This window comes from Balaenoptera ricei, chromosome 10, assembly GCF_028023285.1.
Source record: "Balaenoptera ricei isolate mBalRic1 chromosome 10, mBalRic1.hap2, whole genome shotgun sequence".
Classification (NCBI taxonomy): domain Eukaryota; kingdom Metazoa; phylum Chordata; class Mammalia; order Artiodactyla; family Balaenopteridae; genus Balaenoptera; species Balaenoptera ricei.
The window spans coordinates 23,292,959-23,315,882 of record NC_082648.1 but is presented as its reverse complement, the minus strand read 5'-3'; the positions used below and the strand labels follow the sequence as shown (position 1 = coordinate 23,315,882).

Sequence of the window (22,924 nt, the reverse complement as noted above, 5' to 3'; positions counted from 1 at the left end):
CAAATTCAGGACAGTAATCATGGGAGAGGTGGGGAAAAAAGGGGATCAGGGAAGGGATATAAAGGGACTTAAGATTTATCTAAAATGTTTTATTTCTTTTCAAAAAAATAATGGATCAAATATGGCAAAATTTAAGACTTGACCAAACTGAGTTATAAGTATATAGGTGTTTGTTACATCATTTACTACACTTTAAAAATTTTTTAAATTTTTAAATTTAAATTTTTTATTTTTATTTTTTTATTTTATTTTTATTTTTTATTTTTAAATTTTTTTATTTTGACCTAATTTTAGACTTACAGAGAAGTCACAAAAACATTATCCATATATTTTCACCCCACTCCCCCTAATGTTAATATCTTATGCAACCATACTACAATAATCAGACCAGAAAATTAACTTTGGTATAATACCATTAACTAAAATAAAGAACATACTGAAGTCTCCCTAGGTTTTCCACTAATGTCCTTTTCCTATTCTTATAATCCTATCTAGAATCCCACAGTGCATTTAGTTGTTATTTCTCTTTAGTCTTCTGCAGTTTGTGACAGTTATTGTCTCATTATTAGGCTGTGATTATACATTTTGGGCAAGACCACCATAAAAATGACGTTGTGTCCTCAGTGTATCATATGACAGGGTTCATGACGTCTTTTTATATTGTTAAAATATTTCATAATTTCAAAAAATGAAAAATAAGTAGCTATATTAGTCTGGGTTCGCCAGAGAAACAGAACCAATAGTACACATATGAATGTGTGTATATACATATACACACACACACACACACACACACATATACAAAAATGAATGAGAAAAGAGGCTTATTGTAAGGAATTGGCTCATGCAATTACAGAGGCTGAAAAGTCCCAAGATCTGCCCTCTGCAAGCTGGCGACGCAGGACAGCCAATAGTGTAGTTTCAATCCAAGTCCAATGGCCTGAGAACCAGGAGAACTGATGATGTAAATTCCAGTCTGAGTCCAAAGGCAGGAGAAAACCAACGTCCCAGCTCAAAGACAGGCAGGCAAGATAGAGCAAATTCTCCCTTACTCAGCTTTTTGTTCTATTCAGGTTTCAAAGGATTGGAGGAGGCCCTCCCACACCAGGGAGGGCAATCTGCCTTAGTCAGTCCACCAATCCAAATGTTAATTTCATCTAGAAGCAACCTCACAGACACCCAGAATAATGTTGAACCAAATATCTGGGTACCCTGTGGCCTAGTCAAGTTAACACACAAAATTAACCATAACAGTAGCTTAATTTCTAAGTTAGAAACTTCCCACTCTATTTATTTAGGCTCCAAATCCCATCAAGTCAAATGGATTTGAGGAAGTGTTCCAGTTTTCAAAACTGCCATTACTACTGGCTTCAGTTCTAAAACGTTGTAAATTCACAACGTACTATCATTTTTGAAACCTCAAGGGCTTTATTATAGATGATTTTGCTTCAAGAGAAGACGTAATGATGAGCAGCTGTACTATTTAGATAATATACCTGTGATGCAAGAAAAGCTAGCCCACCAAGTCAAAATATGGCCCTAGGAAAGAAATTAACACAAGGGGTATTGTTAATGAGAACCTCAAATCCCCTGATCTGTTATTAGATGTAAAAGCTAAGTTATCTTTTCGAATTGAATGCGCCCCTCAGCATGGCATCCTAAAGATGGCGTGTGTTGTTGCTATTTCAATGTTGCTTTAGGAAAAAATATCTGAACAAATTATGTAATATATATCAAACAATTAACAGTGATTATCCTTTTTCTGGGGCAGGAGAAAAGGTGAGTTTCAGGGACTTTCACTACTTGAGTTGTATTTAAAATGAAATATATATGTATACATATGTACATATATATACATACACACACACACACACACACACACACACACAGAGCGAATATACAGAGAAACGGCAGTATGGTACAAATAAATAAAATCTGAAGTTTTCTCTGAGGCTTCCCCTGTGTGAAGCTCTTTTACCTTCAGGATCACTCTAAACTTTAGAAGTTTAGGCTGAGAAATAGTTCTTTCCTACTTAAATATTTATGTTTAGTCCCATTTCCATGGGTAACGGTATGGCACACAGCTTTCCTCTGACCTTCACCACGGCTGCGTGGGAAGAAAGCTACTCATGAATCCTTTTCTAGGTTCCCACTGCTCTGGGAGGAGGTCACAGAGTTTTCATGAAAAGCTAGAGCACAGGGATCCAGATCTCATCATGCCAAAGCGGAAGCTGAATATTTACTTTAAATCTAGCCTGCCCCAGATGTGGATGCCATTGTTTTGGGCCGGTTCTACGGACCACTTACTTAGAACACACTGTTCCACTCAAAGGAGTTTCTTTAAAGGAACCAGAATACAGGTTTGATTTTGGCCTAAGTCAACTCTCCTAAGAATCTTTCAGGGAGGAGGTGGGGGGTCATCCTCCCGAGAGACAGGAGCGTGGAGAGGGTAAGAGTATGGGCTCTGGAGCCAGACTGCCTGTGTTTGAATCCAGGTTCTAGGGTTTACGGTTTGGGGATGTGGGAGGGGTATATAACTGCTCATGCCTTGGTTCCTTTGTCTGTAAAACAGAGCAACTAACGATACGTAACTGATTGGGTTGCTGTGAAGATTAAACAATAAGCACATATAAAGGGCTTAAAATAGGACCTGGCATGTAGTAAGTGGCCAATAAATGCTAGGGAGCATAGCATGTTGCTCCTGACCTGCACCCTCTGGGATTAATCTAGAACCCCAATCACTCGTGGGATTTGTGGCAGTCTGTGGCCACTTGCCAGGTGGCCTCTGTTGGGTACAGATGGTGTCTCCCCAACTCCGACTCTGCCTATTTCTTACATCAGGACATCATAACTCCTGAAACAGACTCACCTAAAACAGTCTTATTTAACAGAACCTAGAAATTTAACTGGTACAACAGCAAAAAACCTGAGAGTCGTAGAAAACTTTAAATGTAATCTTGTTAAATGGAAACAAAGACAGAAAAATATTTGAAAAAGATCTTTACGCAACTGACAGATTCCAATGAGTTGAGGTTCTTTTAAGTCGGACCAGTGTTTCTTGGCTTTTTTCCTTTCTGGGTGTGTGTGTTTGTGTGTGTGTTGAAATCCATGCTTCTTTTTGGATAAATATAAAAACCATATGGTTTCTTTTAATACTGTTTGAAACTTGAAATTTTTAAAAAAGTGACCAAAAGCATATCTAAGCAATGTTAATTTAAGAACATGCTTTTCCAACATTGTAAATCAACTACACTCCAATGAAAAAAAAAAATTTTTAAAAAAGAACATGCTTTTTCCAAGTACACACACACTTCATTCCTTGGAAACTCTGAGTGGAAGCCCTACTCCCTTCCTGAGAATCACTGAATTGACCAAAAAACAGTACCCCATAGCCCCACAGTTTAGACCAGGTTGGCAGTTGCTGTCACTACATCTGCCAAGATGATTTTGCTCTTAGAAAAGGTTATTTTTTGTTTAGCCTCTGCAACTGACAGCCTTCAATCCTACACGACCCACATTTGTCCTCAGAATTTGCACATTTGGAAACAGACAATGAACGATTTACTTCCCCACCTACAAAGTACCCACTGAGACCTGATCAATCCCACATAATTCCACGATGCCATTGGGAAGGGAAGGGTAGACTGGGAGGTGGGAGGACTTGGTGAGCAGCAGAGGCGCCTAGAGGAAGACGGCAAGGAAAAGCAAAGCTCTAATTCTAGAAAAACCAAGGCAGCTCATGTTACTGAAGAGGCCGTCAAAGGAGATAACACCGGGAACAAGGAAACAAGGACAACGAGGACAGAGATCCAGGTAACAGAACTGGTGTAAAACAGGGCAGACAATCTCAGGAATAAGGCGGAAGCCTAGCTGTGACACTCAAAGAAGAAAACAGAGGTCCTCAACGATGCATTCCTCCAAACTTGTCCACAACCGTCTTCACTTTTTTCCTTCTAATACCAGGAGATAACACACTCCTTTTATTACTACCGAGCCCCCTGTCCATGCCATGGATCCCACCCTTACTCTCTCCAAAAGCAGCAGCCAACCGTTTAGGTTTTGAAACTCTCCCCCTGTACTGACTATGCACCGTTTTTGTATTTGGGGGGTGGGTGCGGAAACTAACCTTGCCTCTGCCTCCCCCTCTCACCTTCTCATCCAGACACTGCTGAAGTATGGTCTAGGTTCACTGTTCCCACCTCGTCTCCTCCCATCCGTTCCTCAACCCAGTGCAAACCAACTGACTCCGTTCTCATGAAAGCCAACTGATAACATTCATGCTGCCAAGTGCACTGGAAGTTCTGTTTTGTTTGCTTGTTTTAATCATGTCGAGTATCCAATATACTTTGAATTACCTGGAAGAATGCCTGACAAATGAAACTTCCATCCAAGTACAGGCTTACAGGATAAAAACCAAGTTCCCTAACAGGGGTGGAAGACCTTCCACCATCTCACTGACCCCGTTTACCTCCTCATGTTTGATCTCCCCACACACCTGGTTGTTTCTCACCTGGGGGATCCTTGCTCACGTGTCCCCTCTGCCTGAAAGGTCCTCTCCCCCAACCCCTCCCCACCTTCCACCTCACTAACTTCCACACCCCCCTAAATACTGAGATCAGAGGGAATCCTCTCTTGGAGGCTTTTCAGACCCCCCCCTCCCCCATCTCTGCCCGGCTGCACAAGGCGCCTTCTTCCATTCTCCCATGACATTATTTTTAAGTTCTGTTGCTGCACTTACCATTCTGTCCTATAAGAGGCTGTTTATGTCCGTTTCCCCAAATAGGCTCTAAATTCCCTCTAGACAGGAACTATCCTGGACACCCACATGACAAGAGGGAAGTAACCGCCATGGCATTTGTCCTTCTGCCCTCGAGAGGGATCCTCATCAGCAGGGATAATGTGGATACAGGATATTTTGGGAGCAAGGCACTGGCTACTGTAGCTTTCTATCCCTTTTTTCTCTCTTCCCACATTTTTGACTGTAACTTGGGTCCTTGTGTTGCCATGGTAGCCAACAGTCCCAGAATACAGACTTCTGGCAGTTGGACTTTTAGCCACTGAGACTCAGGATCTGAAGGATTTTTCACCTCCCCGGTTTATGGCTCAGGCGTTGGCAGCACCTCTTTCACGTGGGCAGCCACGAGAGCAGAGCATCACAGAGACTACAACATGTGCGTGCATGCATGTGAGTGTGTGTGTATTCTTACCCTCCGCCCCAGTTACTTACTGGGGCATCATAGAAAAAGCTGCACTAAAAAGTGCCATCAGATGGTGGGAGGATGGGCATCTAGATGGCTATAACCTTTCTGGGAAGCAATTTGGTAACAACTATTAAGGAGCCTTTAATACATTTGTGATCTTTGATCCACTAAACCCACATTTAAGAATATAAAGAGAGACAAAGATTAACAAGGGGGTTTACTGCAGATTTATCTGTTAAGAACAATAACTACTAATGGTCATTAACAAGAAAGTGGTAAAAAGTGACAGAATAGCCATATATATGTTTATTGTAGGTTGTGCCACAAAATATAATAATCTCAGTTTCAACTAATATGACTTTCATATCTACATATATATGTGACTGTATATATATATATATATATATATATATATATACATATACACACACATACATATAAGTACATATAAAGAAAAAGAAGAGATTATAAGGGAGTCCACCAAAATGTTTTCTTGATGATTATCATTATCTCTGGACAGGGGGAAATCACAGGCATATTTATTTTGATCTTTATACTTTTTTATATTTTTCAAATTTTATACCATGATGATTTTTTTCTTTTATGATACAAGTTCTTTCAACTGTAGTAACAGATGATGTGAGGCATCCGGTGAAGATGCTTAGTAGAGAGGGTCGTATAGAACAGGTTTTGAAAGAGAGAGGGCTGCCTCTTTCATTCTTCACTGCAGATTGCAAAACAGGATGAACTTCTATCAGAATGCGATAGCTCCAAACAGAAAAAGGAATGCATAACGTTATTGCATAAGTACCGTATTACCTTCTTCTTTTCCCCAATCCCACTTATTTTTTCTTTCTTTTGAAGATCCCTGGGATGAGGGAGACCTGAGATTTGCGCCTTTGAACTCCACGGCGCACTCATTCTCCAGCAGCTCTGAATCAAACCTGAGTCTCTCTGTGGGCTATTTCCCCTGTGAGGACACCTTTTCCTATGAGATCATCATCTCCTCTGAAGACACATCTTCTGAAGGTCCTTCAGTCCACGTTGTCCCTCCTATCCAAGGGACACGGCAGACTGAAAACATAGGGAGACTCCTGGGGAGACGACACCAAATACAGGATGACCCAGCGCAGTTTTGCAAACTAAGCATCACCCTGGCCTGGGATGTTGACATGGCCTCTAAGAATTCAGACTCGATGGCTAATTGGAACCTAAGTGGAGACAACCAGTGGATAGACAAGTATCCCAAAGAGAAGACACAACTGACTCTCAGCAAACTGGATGGTCTTGTGCAAAAGCTTGAGAAATTTCTGGAGAACCAGAAAGACGATGAAGATGAGGACTCTGTGTTCCATGAATCTGTTCAGGAGGAAGACTCTCAGCTGTCTAGCAGCTCCCCTCCAGGTATGGCTCAGGTCAGTCATCAAGAACATGAGAGCTGCCAAGACTTGGCCAAGTTCAACCCATCAGAAAATGAAGATGTCATCCAGTTTCCAGATTCCTCCAAGGCTTCAGAAACATGAGTTTGCTGAGGTGAGCACAGAGGTGCCTCACAGGCAAGCAGGGGACAGGCCTGGCGGAGGTGCCAGGCAGGAATGCACAGAGAATTACTACCTGCTATAAAAGAGTCAGAGTGGAGTTGAAGGGAAAATACTGAGGAGCACCAAGGCAGAGAAGAGGGTAGGAAAGTAAAGAAAAAGCCAACAATTATGACCAAAATAGGTGTGCATGTGTGTGTGTGTGTATGTGTGTGTAAGTATTAATGAGTACTGAAACTGCGCATGTACCGTTGGGTTATTTTTGGTTAAAGGATCTGAGCTCCATAAATGGATAAATATTGACCCCACTGTTGTCTAGGTTACACAATATCTAAAACTCATTTTCTTGGCAGATAATAAGCCAGGTCACTGGCAGCCAAAGGACAAGTATTGCAGAGACCTCCTCAATCTCATCAGGTCTGCAAGAGAAGGAGGACACTCGCTCCAGCACACAAGCCCTCTCCTGTCTGAATTTTGGGTGGATCTCCCACTGGCTAAGGCACCAAGTCCTCTCTTCATTTTGGGGGAGAGAGCACCCCGAGAAGGCCACTGAGAGCCCCCATCAGCTAGCACAAAAGAAACGACTCTCTCACAGAAGAGAATCCAACCTCAAGAATCCCTCGAATTAGGACACCCCATATTGCCAGATTTTTAAACTTTTTGATAGCCCCTATTCTACAATCCCCATGAGCTATTTTTTTTCCCAATAAACAAAATACATATTTTTGTTATCCATGTCTTCCGCTCCCAGCTCAAGATGTTGGCTCAGGCTGAAAGTTTATATGTTGGCCCGAAGATGGAAATATATTCTCTGGGAAGTTTCAGTATTATCATCCTTCCTAACTTGAAGGCATTCTTTTTCCCTCCTCTCCCCACTTCTTACTATATTTCACCCTATTTCACTTTATACATTTATACACTTTTAACCTATTTTATCATTAATCCAAATCCCCGCTTTCAGAAGGCAGCAGTACAACCCATCAAATTCCCAACATGGCAGGATGGCTTTGGTTGAACCTGCAGGACTCAAGCAAGTGGCAGAGGATACCAAGTCCCTCAGGAAGCCAAGTTCAATTGGCAGTTTCAGGCGTTCAAGGCGGCGGATCTGATGTTCCCAGAAGACCTGACTGGTTCTAGTACACCTTGCCTTGGCTAGAATAAGTAGCCCACTTAGGAGGAATGCAAGGATTGGGAATGCCTAACTTTCCTTATTCATAAGATGGGGAAGGTAATAATACAGATTTCATAAGGTTGTTGTGAGAATTAATGAGATAATGCAAGCACTTGAATAATATCATTACTAATGTTATTGCTATTATTCATTCTCCTGAGGATATCCCCAGAAGCCCTGATCCAAGGAACATCCAAGAGTGAGAGTTTAAGAGTCAATTCTCATTGAAATATTTCCCACACAGAAGCAATATTTACAAAAAGTTATGGGTTTCAGCAGATCTTGACTCAACCAAGTTCCCTCCCAGTCCATTCCCCACTGTGCCCTCTGAAATTCCTTTACAATGGTCACTAAACTTTCCAATAAATGTCAACTTCTTTGAGGAAGGCTGTAATCACACTTTTAGCCCCTATTAGTGTTATCACCTCACCTCCCGGGTACCACCACCATCCTCCCTATTCACCTTCAGGTTTATTCAAGAGCCCTCCTTCAGCTTTTGCTACCACCCTATAGGACCTTCAGAGTTCATATGATTCTTTGGTTTCAAATTCCTTCCTTTCCACAATTTTAATTTCTTTATCTCTTCTTTCCTCTCTTTTTTCCTTCCTTCCACAAATATTTAGCACATAGGAGCACAAGATAATTTTCTAGCTTACAAAAAACAAAGCAAAAACAAATTCAATCTTTGAGCTCCAGCTGTCTTATTATTTAAGAGATAAAGCCATGTAACCATATGACTATAAAGGGTTATGGCTGGTAATACAATAGTTTGTACACGGTCCATACTGACTACTAAACAATAATCAATTCAACATGGGGAGGTTGATTTTACAAGGTTTCATATATGAGGTTGCTTGAGTCACAAATGTGGTTAGTTTGGCATGGAGTTAAGGTGTGCAATCCTGGATGGTTATACATGAGAGACACTGGGGAGGATATTGTCCCAGGAAAGACAGTACCATGGGAGGGAAGGAATCAAAGAGCAGGGCCTTCTTAGCAGTATATGCTCATGGTCACACCCTGAATCTCTGCACAGCCAGACTCCTCACTTTATCCACCTCTCTGAGAATATTTCCCATTCAACTAGCTCACGTGAATGCCCTCCTCCACCTTCAGCTGCTCTTTGACTTCACCAAGACTTTGAGTCCCATTACCCTTCCCCGTTCCATGACTTTCATGCACCTCCTTCCAGATGCAACCTTTGCCCCTCCTTCCCAAGCCATGGCATATCCACCACATCTACTAGCATTCACAATGCCTGCCCTTTTCTTCTCCCAGCTCTTCTTTTAATCTATACTCTCCAAATTCCCCAACAGAACAACTGTCTTGCTTCTCATAAGAGCCAATACACAAACATAGGAATTGCCTTCTCCATTCCCTGGAGAATTCCCCCAATGCCTTCTCAAGTCCACATTGCCTGGGGCACTCATCCTTAAAGACCCTGCTCTAGGGCTGTTATGAGGCCAAGACTGATTCTTCCAGTTGACATAGTCAACTTTACTTAAGCTGTCCCCCAGTCCCTACCCTCACACCATGACTTGTACTTTTCAGCTCTCTTGATATGACTATTTTACCTACAGACTCCGACCTCTTGAGGGCAAGCACCAGGTCTCGGTTCCTTTTCACTGCAAGATTTTAACACAGTGTCTGGTACAGAGTGATCTCTCTGTCTCTATATAATCTTTTTAATGATGTGAATATGTCCTACTTCTCTTTTTTCCTACATAATTTTCTTGAAAAATGAAATACAACAGCTTAGTGTTGCTATTCCTTAAGTCAAAAGTCACTGGCCAGCAGGATTAAGAGCAGGAAAGGAGAGTGGGGGGCAGACAGGAAGACAAAATGGCAATCTGTGAAAAGTCAAGTGAGGTGGCTTCACCTTGATTGAGAAACCTAAGACCAGAGGAATTTAGCAACTAATTTGAAAATTTAATTCAACAAATATACATGGAGCCTTACTGTTGCTTTAACCAGACACCATGATACGCCTAAAAGAAAGATGACATCTCCTACCGTCATGGCGCTTGTAACCAGTTTTATTGTTTGCTCAATTATTTCTCTAGTAATTAAGTCAACCTCTAAGAAAAACTCACCCAAAAACTCACTTTAAGACTGCCCACACTGAATAAGAAGCCCTGTTCATTTGTAAGATTTCTGACATACTTGTGTTTATTTTTCAGTGTTGTATAAACCTGTTTGACAAGTATGAACCCACCTCTACGATTCAAGCAATGCACTTTACAAGCCTTTGTAATAAATATTCTTTATAAAGAATTGGAATGCTAAATATTCCTTGGGGTTGTTGTGCTACATCTTAGAAAGTGAGTCAAAGTGCTTAAAAATGGGAACTATTTCAGTACCTTCTCATTTATTACAGCGTCAAATATGCTATGAAGCTCTTAGCCCATGCCAACCTAGGACCAGGTTCTCTGCTCTGTGTCGTGTCCAAAGGGCTGGTGGAGGCCACTACACACCAAGAGGACTGACAGCAAACTGGGCGTGGCCATGGAGAGACTCTAGCTTTGCAGAAACCTCAAGATTCTAGGTGAATGACTGCGCTAGCCGGGCACATGCCAATCTAATTCCTTCAAGTGAATTGCTCAATCTTGAGACCCATAAAGTTCAGATGCTTGAATTAGCGAGGTTTTGCCTTAAATATTCATATTCTGGAATCTATAACAACACCATAATATAAGCCAGCATGCAGGGTAAGAAATTATCAAACAAATGCAAGGAGTATTCAGCTGTCTCCAAACACATAATTGGGATAGGTTAATGTAAATTTTATAGACCATCTCATGCCACACCAATTTCTCACTCAGCAAGATCTCAATGAGAGAAAAAAGTGTGTGATCATACTATACCAGCAAAATACGGGCAAGTCATTTTTCCAGACTTAAAGAACATAATGTGAAAATTCATGGCTCAAAAGGATGCAGGGGTCCAAGGTCTACCTGGTCACAAAAATAGTGTCCAAGATCCTCTTACAAAACAATGAAAAGAAAAATAAAGCAAATTATAAATGAATTCATAGAGAGTGCTGATAATTACCCCTATATTTAAGAATAGTTTTGTTTAGGCAGGAGGGATAGTTACATGCTTCAAAAATAGGTCTTTTCATTATGAACTGCAAGCAGGAGAACTGATATTGCATGCAGGGTACTCTCTAATCTCAAGATGGATGGGGGGGGTTTCAATTGCACTGCCCAGAGTCAATCTTTTCCTGCTACCCCTTACTACCGCAACAAAGAGAACAACACTCTGCTTTCAAAAGTGAAATAAGATCCTCATCAGATAACACTGAGTCACTGAGTGAGTCAGTCATGAGCAAGGCAGGTATAAAAGCCTTAGGATAAATCTTAAAAGAATTATAAGCCTAGATCAAGAAATCCCCCTACTAAACAATTTCTGTTTACTATCCCACCTTTCATAGGAATTTCATGGTTTTGATGCCCATTTGATTTCAATCTAACATGCTTTATAAAGAACCACTGAGTGTTTTCAAATGGGAGGGCAAACATCAATATCTTTTCAGATTGTGGCTGGGTTGAATGAAAATTCATCTCATTATTACTGAATTCTCTCAGTCTAGAAGGAAATCAGAATGGCAATTTACTTTGTTTTTCCTCATCTGCATCATAAATCCTTAATAAATCTTAAGGATTTATTATTTTAAGGGCAAATCCCTGAAACTAAAAGACACACTCTCTCTCTCTCTCTCTCTCCTAGAACTTTCCTATACACCCACTCACAAAGAAAACACTTCAGACATCTAAAATATTAATATATTTTTGGATAGTTGCTTACAAGTTTCCCTTTCGTCAACTCCTCTGCCATCTGTCTTTGGGGCCTAGTTTTTTCCCAAATAGGGATGGGAATGAGAAGGAGAATTTTTCTCCAGTAAAGTGACTTTCAAAAATGCAGTTAGTACCATACTGCAACCACCAACATAGTAACTGATTCACATAAGGATCAAAGATGAATGCGAAAATCATTGGGTGAATAACTGACTGTCGGGGAACAAGATATGCACATGGTCCCCAAGAATAACCCCACAGATGACTTATTAGTGATTAAGGGGATTAGGTACCTTTACAATGGAGAGGTCCAGTGAACACCAACTTAATCCAATGATTAAATTTAGCCTAACCACCATCTTGTACCTTCTAAAGAGAAGCAGTATATTCCTGCTAGCAATGTTTAATCTAAATCTAATCATTAGGAAGCCAATGGATGAACTCAGATTGAAAGACATACTTCTAGACAACTATTTTAGACTTTCCAAACATGTTAATGTCATGAAATGAAAAATAAGAGAAAACAAAAAAAGCAGGGAGACAAAATAGTTCAAAAAAGAGACTAAAGAGACATGACAACCAATTGCTATTTACCATCCTTATTGAATCCTTCAAATCTACAAAACTACCATAAAAGATATTTTTTAACATTTGGACAAGTCTGAATGGGGACTGTATATTAAGCCCTTTGAAACAGTCCAAGAAAAAAACACAAAATAGAGAGAAAACGAGAAAACAAAGATGGGAAAAATGTTAAGAAAAACTCCAGTAAGTAGGGAATCCAGATCTCTGTTACTAAAATAAAGTATTGTATTTGCTATTCTTGTGTGATAGTAACGTCTTAAAGATGTACATATTTAAAGCATTAAAATTTTTCCTCTAAACAAAACTTAGGTATTAATCTGGTCTCTCAAGTGGAATAAACTGGGCAATTCTTTAATCTGGATTCATTCATCCTGGCACCTGCCTTTGGATTTACCACCGGGTTTAAGGAATTTTCAGTCTCATGGGTTAATAAATATTCATCCCCTAAGTCCCCCTAACTGTAAAAAGACAAATTAGTGCAGTTGAAAGAAGATTAGCATCTAGGCACTTTTAAAAAACATTTCAAATTTCAGGAGTTTATTTAGCTTTTGTAAGAGTAATTTTGCCCAATGCAGAGCCAGGGTCTCTGCCCTCAAACTATCCACAGTTTTCAAGGCCTGGATATCTCATGTTGACTTTCAAAAGAACTTCTTGGGCATTTTCTATGTTTCTCACAAATCAAGAACAGTTTGCCACTTACAATACTAACAATTCCTACAAATTGTTTTGACATTTCCTTTTATTTTGAGTGGTGCTAGATTGTTCTGCTTCTTCCAATCTAAGAAGTAGCATAAGCCTAAAGTCACCATATAATGCATTGAATATCCTGAGGGACTTTTGAGAGAAGAGGGTGCTACCATAGTCCTTATTAACCTTTTATGGAGCATGCCTTTTATATGATTAAAGCTATAGATTTTCTCTTAAACAAATGCACACATTCATATATACTAAACACTTTGCAAACAATTCAGAAAGTTCAGAGACTCTCTGAATTCTATGCTTTAATCCCAGGTTCAAAACCCAAGTTCTTAAATAAAACTTCCTGGCTTCAAATCCCAGGTCCACTGCTTATTTGCAGTGGATCCTGGGGAAGTTGCTTAAGCTCTCTGGGCTTTCCATTTGATCTTTAAAATGTGATGCTATTGGGTTGGCCAAAAAGTGCCTTCGGTTTTTAAGTAAAAATAAAAGACACATTTTTCATTTTCACCAAGAACTTTTATTTATTTATTTATTTTTCGTAGAATAGAGGTTTTTTTAAAAAAACTTTTAAAATTTTTATTTATTTATTTAGTTTTGGTTGTATTGGGTCTTTGTTGCTGCGCTAGGGCTTTCTCTAGTTGCGGTGAGCAGGGGCTACTCTTCATTGAGGTGCGCAGGCTTCTCACTGCAGTGGCTTCTCTTGTTGCAGAGCACGGGCTGTAGGCACGTGGGCTCAGTAGTTGTGGCTCACGGGTTCTATAACGCAGGCTCAGTAGTTGTGGCTCACAGGCTTAGTTGCTCCGTAGCATGTGGGATCTTCCCAGACTAGGGATTGAACCTGTGTCCCCTGCATTGGCAAGCGGATTCTTAACCGCTGCGCCACCAGGGAAGTCCCACCAAGAACTTTACTGAATAACATATTCACCCTTTTGTTCTACTACCTTCTTCCATTTTTCAGGTAACTCCATAATTCCATCTTCCCAAAACTTTTTATCTTTTTGAGCAAAGAATTGTTCCAGGTGCCTTTTACAGTCTTCGAGAGAATTGAAATTTTTTCCATTAAGAGAATTTTGTACAGACCTAAATAAATGGAAATCCAAAGGTGCAAAGTCTGGTGAATATGGCGGATGAATCAGAATTTCCCAGCCAAGCTGTAACAGTTTTTGCCCGGTCATCAAAGAAACATGCGGTCTTGCATTATCCTGAAGGAAGATTATGCGTTTTCTGTTGACTAATTCCAGATGTTTTTCATCAAGTGCTGCTTGCAGTTGGTCTAATTGGGAGCAGTACTTGTTGGAATTAATCGTTTGGTTTTCCGGAAGGAGCTCATAATAGAGGATTCCCTTCCAATCCCACCATATACACAATATCACCTTCTTTGGACGAAGACCGGTCTTTGGTGTTGGTTGGTGGTGGTTCATTTCGCTTGCCCCACGATCTCTTCCATTCCACATTATTGTACAGTATCCACTTTTCATCACCCGTCACAATTTCTTTTAAAAATGGAGGGACCTCCCTGGTAGTCCAGTGGTAAAGAATCAACCTTCCAATGTAGGGGATGCGGGTTCGATCCCTGGTTGGGGAACTAAGATCCCATACGCCGCGGAGCAACTAGGCCCATGTGCCACAACTACTGAGCGTGGGCGCCTCAACTAGAGAGGCTGTGTGCCAAAAACTACAAGCCCATGCACCCTGGAGCCCGCATGCCACAACTAGAGAAAAGCCTGTGCGCCACAACTAAAGAGAAGCCCACACGCTACGACGAAAGATCCCCCATGCCACAACTAAGACCCGACGCAGCCAAATATAAAAAATAAATAAATAAATGTAAAATGAAATAAAAATAAAAATGGAACGTTTCTGTTACGTTTAAATAGAGAATCGCATGCGGAAATGTGGTCAAGAAGGTTTTTTTCACTTAACTTATGTGGAACCCACACATCAAAGAGACGAACATAACCAAGCTGGTGCAAATGATTTTCACCGCTTGATTTGGATATTTTCAGTATGTCAGCTATCTCCCACGTGGTGCAACGCTGATTGTTCTCAATTAATGTCTCCATTTGATCGCTATCAACTTCAACTGGTCTACCCAACCATGGAGCATTGTCCAGCGAGAAATCTCCAGCACAAAACTTCACAAACCACTTTTGACCCGTTCGATCAGTCACAGAACCTTCACACACTGCACAAATCTTATTTTTTGCATTTCAGTTGCGTTTTTACCTTTCTTGAAATAATAAAGCATAATATGCCAAAAATGTTGCTTTTCTCCTTCCATCTTCAATATTAAAATGGCTACACAAAAATTCACCAATTTTGATGTCTCTTTTTATTTTTATTTTTTATTTTTTAATTTTTATTTATTTATTTTTAACATCTTTATTGGAGTATAATTGCTTTACAACGGTGTGTTAGTTTCTGCTTTATAACAAAGTGAATCAGTTATACATATACATATGTTCCCATATCTCTTCCCTCTTGTGTCTCCCTCCCTCCCACCCTCCCTATCCCACCCCTCTAGGTGGTCACAAAGCACCGAGCTGATCTCTCTGTGCTATGTGGCTGCTTCCCATTAGCTATCTATTTTACATTTGGTAGTGTATATATGTCCATGCCACTCTCACTTTGTCACAGCTTACCCTTCCCCCTCCCCATATCCTCAAGTCCATTCTCTAGTAGGTCTGTGTCTTTATTCCCGTTTTGCCCCTAGGTTCTTCATGACCTTTTTTTTTTTTTTCTTAGATTCCATATATATTTGTTAGCATACAGTATTTGTTTTTGTCTTTCTGACTTACTTCAGTCTGTCATACAGAGTGAAGTAAGATAACTCTTTTTTTAAATGCACGCTGGCATGACAGCTGTCACATACAATCTAACAAAATTGTTTCTAATGAAGTTAAAGACAACTAAGTTCTCCTAGAGCCATCTTACAGAAAAAAACGGACGAAACTTTTGGCCAACCCAGTAATAGTACGAACCTCAAATTGCTACAGTGAGGATTTAGTAAAAGTGTCTGACACCTAGTAAAAGCTTGTAAATTTTAGCCACTGCCCTTGCTGTCATATACCTCCTTTGTTTTGAAATTTTTCATGGCTCCTAATGACCACAGAATTAATTCCAAGCAAACTGCCATTACTTTTCCCTCCATCAGGTTATGATGTGCCTTGCCAGTCTTATTTAACAATGCTCCACCCTCGCCCCCATGCTCGCTGCAGTAATTGTCCCCTGCTGTCGCTCCCTGTACTTTCCTGCCTCAGTGCCTTTGCTTATACTGTTCCCGCCCCTTGGAACTGCCCTAACCATGCTACTACTCCTTCCATCTGCCTTGCCACCTACCTACTCCCAAATGCACCCTTCAACGCTCAGGTTAGATCCAAGCTCTTCTATGGAACTGAGCAGGTTGGAAATAAGTTTCTCCTTCCTTTGTGCTAACCATGGCTCTACCTGCAGTAAGTGTACATTTTATCCTGTTTTACAGAAATGCGTTTCCACGACTTTCTCTCCCACTAGACAAAAGCCCCTGTGTTCTGCTTATCTTTTCACGCTCCAAAGCCCCTGGCCCAGTTTCTTGTACATAGTAGCTCCACGATAAATACTTGGTGAAATGAATCGTTAATCTGCAGGAAATAATTGAAACAGATAATATCTGAAATTGAATGTCATTTCCTCTCACATAAAATTTCACTAGCTTCTACTTTAATTAAGTCTAGTCCCTGGATGTTTATATTGGGGGCCAGGGAGTGTGGCACAGTGTAGGTGTTTCCTGAGTGGAAAAGCTCAGTTTTGTACAACAGACAAAGCTACCTAACAAAAGGGCAGCTACAGCTTTCTACTTGCCTTAGTAGAAACTGATAGTCTATCCTCTCTTTTTTGTTTAAAAAGATGTTTTAAGCCTTCCTATTTCCTCTAGATAATGTTTAGATGCATTCACTCATTCAAATACGTTTACTGAACATTAACATGCTAGAGGCTGTGCACAAAGGTGAGTATCACAGACCCTTCCTCTGCAGAGCTCACACTTGGGGAGAGACAGGCATCTTGCCAGACGTAGCACAGGGGCTGTAATTTGAGCTAGAGCTGAAAGGAAGAGCTGGGCGAAGGGGCAGACAACACTGGCAGAGGGGACAGTCTATGCGATGGCCACAAGTCCTAAAAGGCATGCTTGGGATCCAGTGATGAGTCCAGTTTAGCTTGAGCACAGGGTGAACTTCAGTGCGATGGTTAAGAGATTGAAGTCTGAGGTGCAGGGATGGAGCTGGGTCACTAAGGAGCTTTGAATTGTTTCTTATGGGGAGAATGGAGTTTTTGAAGCAAGAGGTTGAGATGAACAAATCCATGTTCTAGAGAGAAGTTTCTAATAACAGCAGTGTGGGAGTGGGGCTGAAGTGGAGAGAAGTTGGTATCAGGAATGTTAGAGAAAAAAATCCTGCCAGCCAGGTTCCATGGTGAGATGGAAGAAAGAGTCCAGTGCAGTTCCAGCCCTTGAGTAGTTTTCTCAATACGTTTGGTGGTCCTCCTGTTTCATCCTCAGGCCCAGCTGCAATACCCTCCATGCTACACGAGCTCTGACATTACTCTCTCTGACAGTTAGTAAGCATTTACATGAGTTAATTTAATGAACACAATGGAAATTATCTAAGTTGAAAAGATACATCAGATTCATATCGTGCCCTCAAGTGCCCAGGCACCATGGAGCAGATTTCTCCTGGCTCATTCTGTCATTCAGTTATTTATTATTCATTCACTTGCTGAGGTCCCACTATGTGTTGGCCATTATTACCCTTCATACCAAGGACATGGGGATACACAAGACGTTGTTCCTATTCTACAGATGTTCAAAGTGAGGGCGGAAGTGTTAACTGTCATTTATTCAACAAAAGGAATTACTAATTGGCCTTCATCTTATATGAAGCTGTCTAAAAATGTATTCTGGATATTGGTCACAATACTAACTTGTAACTCACTTTTACCTTAAATGATTGGCTTTCTACATGAACTGTATAGCTGGGCTGAGGAGGGCTCCTGCTACAATGTCTGGGATTACTTTGCTTATATTATACAGTAGATGTCTGTGAATCTGCCCACTCACTAAAATTCATTTGTAACCCCAAAATCAGTATCAGTGGCACTTTTGCAGTTGTTCATGGCCATGTACAGAGTGGCAAAAAATTTGAGTGCCCGTGTGCATGGTCCCAGCTGAGGTCAAACAAGGCAATGATTTGCCTTCTCATTTCAGCTTAGCTCTCCTACTATAAATAAGTGTCCTTTTCATGGTCTATCCTGTGCCATGTTTTTCATATTTTTGTGCTTCTGGTTGGTGATTTCAGTGTTTAAAATGGTCCCCAAGCATGAGGCTGAAGTGCTGTTTAGTGTTTCTAAATGCAAGAAGGCTGTGAGGTGCCTTGTGGAGAAAATGCATGTGTTAGGTAAGCTTAGTTCAAGCATGAGTTATAGTGCTGTTCATCGGGAATTCAATGTTAAGGTATCAGCACCATTAAAGAAGGTCCCTTTAAATGGAAGCAAGGTTATGTATTGGTCAGTTGTGAAGACGCTGTGACAGAAGCTCACAGGAACCTAAGCCTGTGAATCCCCTAGGAGCAATGGTTCAGTAGGCACTAATTCAGCATTTTGGTGACTTTACAGAATGTCACTACTACAACAAACAAGAATCAGCTGCATTCTGTCAGGTCAAGAGTGCAGAGAACACACTGATTTTTTCTCAGCTCTACCTCCTGAGGATTCAGGAAGGCCACAGAGGGAGGAAACAGAAATCACTTTCTGCTAAGTGAAATAAGTCAGACAGAGAAAGACAAATACCGCATGATCTCACTTACATGTCCAACCTAAAAAACAAACAAACAAAACAAAATGAAAACAGATTCATAGATACAGAGAACAAATAGGTGGTTGCCAGAAGGGAAGGTGATGTGGAGGTGGGCGAAATAGGTGAAGGGGATTAAGAGGTACAAACCTCCAGTTATATAACAAACAAGTCATGGGGAATATGGTCAATATTATACAGCATAATATATACAGCATAAGGAATATGGTCAATATTATTATAATAACTTTGTACAGGGATCGATGGTTATTAGGCTTATGATGGTGATCATTTCATAACATATGCAAATGTCAAACCATTTTGTAATATACCTGAAACTAACATAATATTGTATGTCAAATGTGTTTCAATTTTTTTAAAAGAAGACAAAAAAATAAAAAAACAAATTACTTTCTGGGTCCTGTAACACTTCAGTAGAATTAGTTGGTATTTCCTGTCCCTGTAAAGTCACTTAGATAGTCTCACAAAGAAGGTCAACGTAAATGGGTGTTTTGGTATCACCGTTTTCTCTTGGGTGAAAACTTTATGCTTAAAGTCTGATACTCCTTGAAGACCACTTATTTCCTGCTTGATACTTAGTTTTTTGACAACTCCAACAATCTGGGTAAAAGGCCTCTGAAAGGGGTGTTCTGTGCCAGACCTCAGACAAGATCAATTTAGACTCTGAAGAACCAAAAAGCCCACTTTTCTAACCAAATAATCCATTCTTTAATTTCTAAAAATTTATAAACAATAAGACTATTTAAGTCTCACCAAATTATCCAAAACTTTTGAGAATGCCCCAGAATCCCATGTTTCCCTTTGTAATCTCAAACAGGAAACAACTCCCGGACATCAGTGTACTAAGAAGCCAGCTTCCCTACTCCAGGAATTCCATGCCTTTGAACCAGAAGCATTAATGGAGAATTCCATCCTGTCTTCTTGACTCTTTCCCAAGGTTGAGATAGTGTTTATTTGTTAAACAAAACAGTCATCCAAACACAGATCTGTTGAAATGCTTCCAAGCAAGATGAGAGGCCAAGGCAAGGAGGAGGAACAGCTAATCAGAAACCAAGGGCAAGAAAAGCTGGGTCCAAAATAAATAGAGTACAAAATGCCCAGAATAGCCCAGAAAGACAGCTGATGACCTTTTCTTCTAAAATCTCTTAATATCACAGAATCAAATGGCCCAAATATTTAAAGCCAAGCATATAACTACTACCATGAAGGTAAAGGAATAAAGTAAAAACAAACATACAAACAAGAAAAGATGATGGTACAACAACAACTTGTGTTTTGAAATACAAACTAAAACACAGACGGCAAATACAATTTATTGTACCTCATTTAGGAGTTGGTCGTCGGCCAGGGTTACACCTCAGTTCAAGGTAATGGTCACAGGAAGCTGTCAAGGCTATTTCAAACTTTGAAAGCAACCGTAATATTTCTAAGGAGATAGCATATATTATTTTTTGCCTGAAGCCTAAATGAATCCTGCTACAATGCCTGTGAATTGCCACACCCCTAATTTAAGTCTCCTCTTGGTTGGAGCAGCTCTGGGCCGTGTTCTGACAAGGAGAGGCTAGCATTATGGTACGCAAGGAACACTGAACACACCCTGGGAATCCAACCTCATTTCTGTGATTATAACGCACAAAGCCTTGAGCTACTGCTAAACAATGGACTTAAGAATGACTGAAAACCCTTCTCCCACTTCTTTACTCTCAAAGCGATGGAGACCCTGGCTAACTGAAATTCTGGTGCCAGAGCCCAGATTTCCCCAGAATACCACAATATTAAACCACAGATCCACTAAGCGGGAGTCAGAATTCCCGCAAGCCTCTTGCTCCTTAAAACACTGCTGAGACTACATACCTAAGTGCCATTAGAGATGCTAAGCCCTCCTCATTAACTGTGGAAATGCATGGCGACTTGAGAGAAACACACACCATCTGTGCAGCTACAGAGCTAGCGTGTACATATGCCCGCATGTACACATGCTCCCTACATACTTTGATTACTTAGACGTGTAAACATTTCCTGCTCTCTAACAACAGTTACACTCTTGCATATATGTACTAAGGAGAAAAAAAGTCAAAGGCACTGACTACCAGTTTCCCAAGAGGTGAGGAGAAAAGAAAACAACCGAGAATAAAAAGATGGCCATGACTTTGGTAAGTTAAGCAAAGAGCTTCAAGCAGCCCTCAAACTCCATCCACACGCTCACACACATGGAAGCATCTGCTTGAAGGAAGAGTTCTAACAGCCCAACTAAATCTCCATTTGATTGTAAAGGTGATCTTAGACATTTGGTGAGAGAGAGAGAGATAACTAGAGGGAAGAAAAATAAAAAGGAAAAGGTTTCGTAAATTTCATGAAGAAAAGAAATTCACTTATGTATTTTCTCAGGTTATGATGAATCAATGAAGCACAAGACAAAACCACATATGTGACACATGATTCCAAACAAGACAGCCATCCCCAAGCAGTATTTTCAGAATGTTTAGTTCAAATTGCCTAGAATAAAGAATGTTTGGGCTTCCCTGGTGGCGCAGTGGTTGAGAATCCGCCTGCCAATGCAGGGGACACGGGTTCGAGCCCTGGTCTGGGAAGATCCCACATGCCGCGGAGCAACTAGGCCCGTGAGCCACAACTACTGAGCCTACGCGTCTGGAGCCTGTGCTCTACAACAAGAGAGGCCGCGATAGTGAGAGGCCCGCGCACCGCGATGAAGAGTGGCCCCCGCTTGCCGCAACTAGAGAAAGCCCTCGCACAGAAACGGAGACCCAACACCGCCAAAAAAATAAATATATATATATAAAAAGAATGTTTGGTCCAAGACACATAGTCAGGAGATAGAAAACTTCAAACCCCATGTAATAATGAAAGTGATAGAGACTGCACGAAGGGTATGGACAAAGGGCGCAAAGGGACAGAGCTGGGGTGGATGTTGCTCTTTGGGGATGATGCTATCTCAGTGGCTACAAATCGCCTGCTTAGAAGCCACTGCACGACCAGGTGGAGTGATCACGTGGGCGGGCCCGAGTAACGTCCTGCACATTCCCATGGCCTTCCTTGGCCTGATGAAGAGGAGGCCGCATTGAGGTCCCACTTCATTCCTGTGCCTGGGTCCATTCCGCCTCAAGGTGGTATAACCAGACAGCTTTCACCACCGTCACCCGTGATCTCAAGAACCACTACCACGTGGGAGAGACCAGGGCGTTGCCTGCACTCTAGGCAAATGATATTTCTTCTACTTGTCAGCTGCCAGAACATCTAAATGTCTCAAAGTACAAACATTCCAAAGTTCTCAGTTTACTTTAAATCTTTCCTACAAGTCCTCCTACACCAGCTTCATGCAGATACCCCTGGGTACAAGAGGATAGAGGTAAGAACTTAAAAGTAATTATTAAGTGATAACACTATTTAGTAATCTTATTATATTAAGTCAGTTGAATCCATTGAATCATTTCAATGCTAGTTTTTAGATATCATTTTTAATAAATAATTTCTTCAACATCTGGAACTACAGAACGTATCCAAATTTTGTGATACTCCCAACTGTGGGACTGTAACATGAGAACTGAGAATTTAAATAGAGACATGAGATAAGGCCAAAGGCAGCTTTCATAATCCAGCTATGCCATATATTTAAATTCAACGTCTTGAATATTTATTTACGTAGTTTAACAGAAAAATAAACATCCTTTGATGAACAAAGCAAGTGTTTGAGAGCTGGTTAAAGTAAATGTCAGTGTGAAAATGAATTTATATATACTTACATGGCCTGCACAACAGTCTGGTCATTTGTTTTTTATTTGCTGTGACGTTCACTATTTTGTGAACTTAGGTCATATCTTAAAACTGCTCCTTCCCCTACTATCATAAATGCCAAAATCTGCTGTCACAGAACTTCTGACCTGGGGCAAACCCATGAAAGAATATAGCATTCAGAAAAATACAGCTACACCCCAAACTTGATATTATTACATTTAGAGAATTCACAGAATCTTCCTCTGCCTCAAAGTCTCAGTCTAACTTTCTGATTGTACAGATGAGAAAACTGAGACCCAGGATTAATAATACACCTGAAGTCCCACAGCTAATTT

The 22,924-nt window shown here is 40.7% G+C and overlaps 2 protein-coding genes across 13 annotated transcripts in view; one reads left to right on the top strand and one right to left on the bottom strand.

Annotated features, from left to right (window-relative positions):
* PPFIBP1 (PPFIA binding protein 1) overlaps nt 1-22,924 on the bottom strand; it is a 176,225-nt gene that overhangs the window by 94,480 nt on the left and 58,821 nt on the right. The gene's annotated exons all lie outside the window — the stretch shown is intronic.
* Nucleotides 4,849-7,394, top strand: C10H12orf71 (chromosome 10 C12orf71 homolog). The gene is given in 6 exon segments (XM_059934954.1): nt 4,849-4,926; nt 5,012-5,171; nt 6,066-6,696; nt 6,698-6,734; nt 7,093-7,330; nt 7,333-7,394. Coding segments are annotated over 6 exon segments (1,206 nt in total).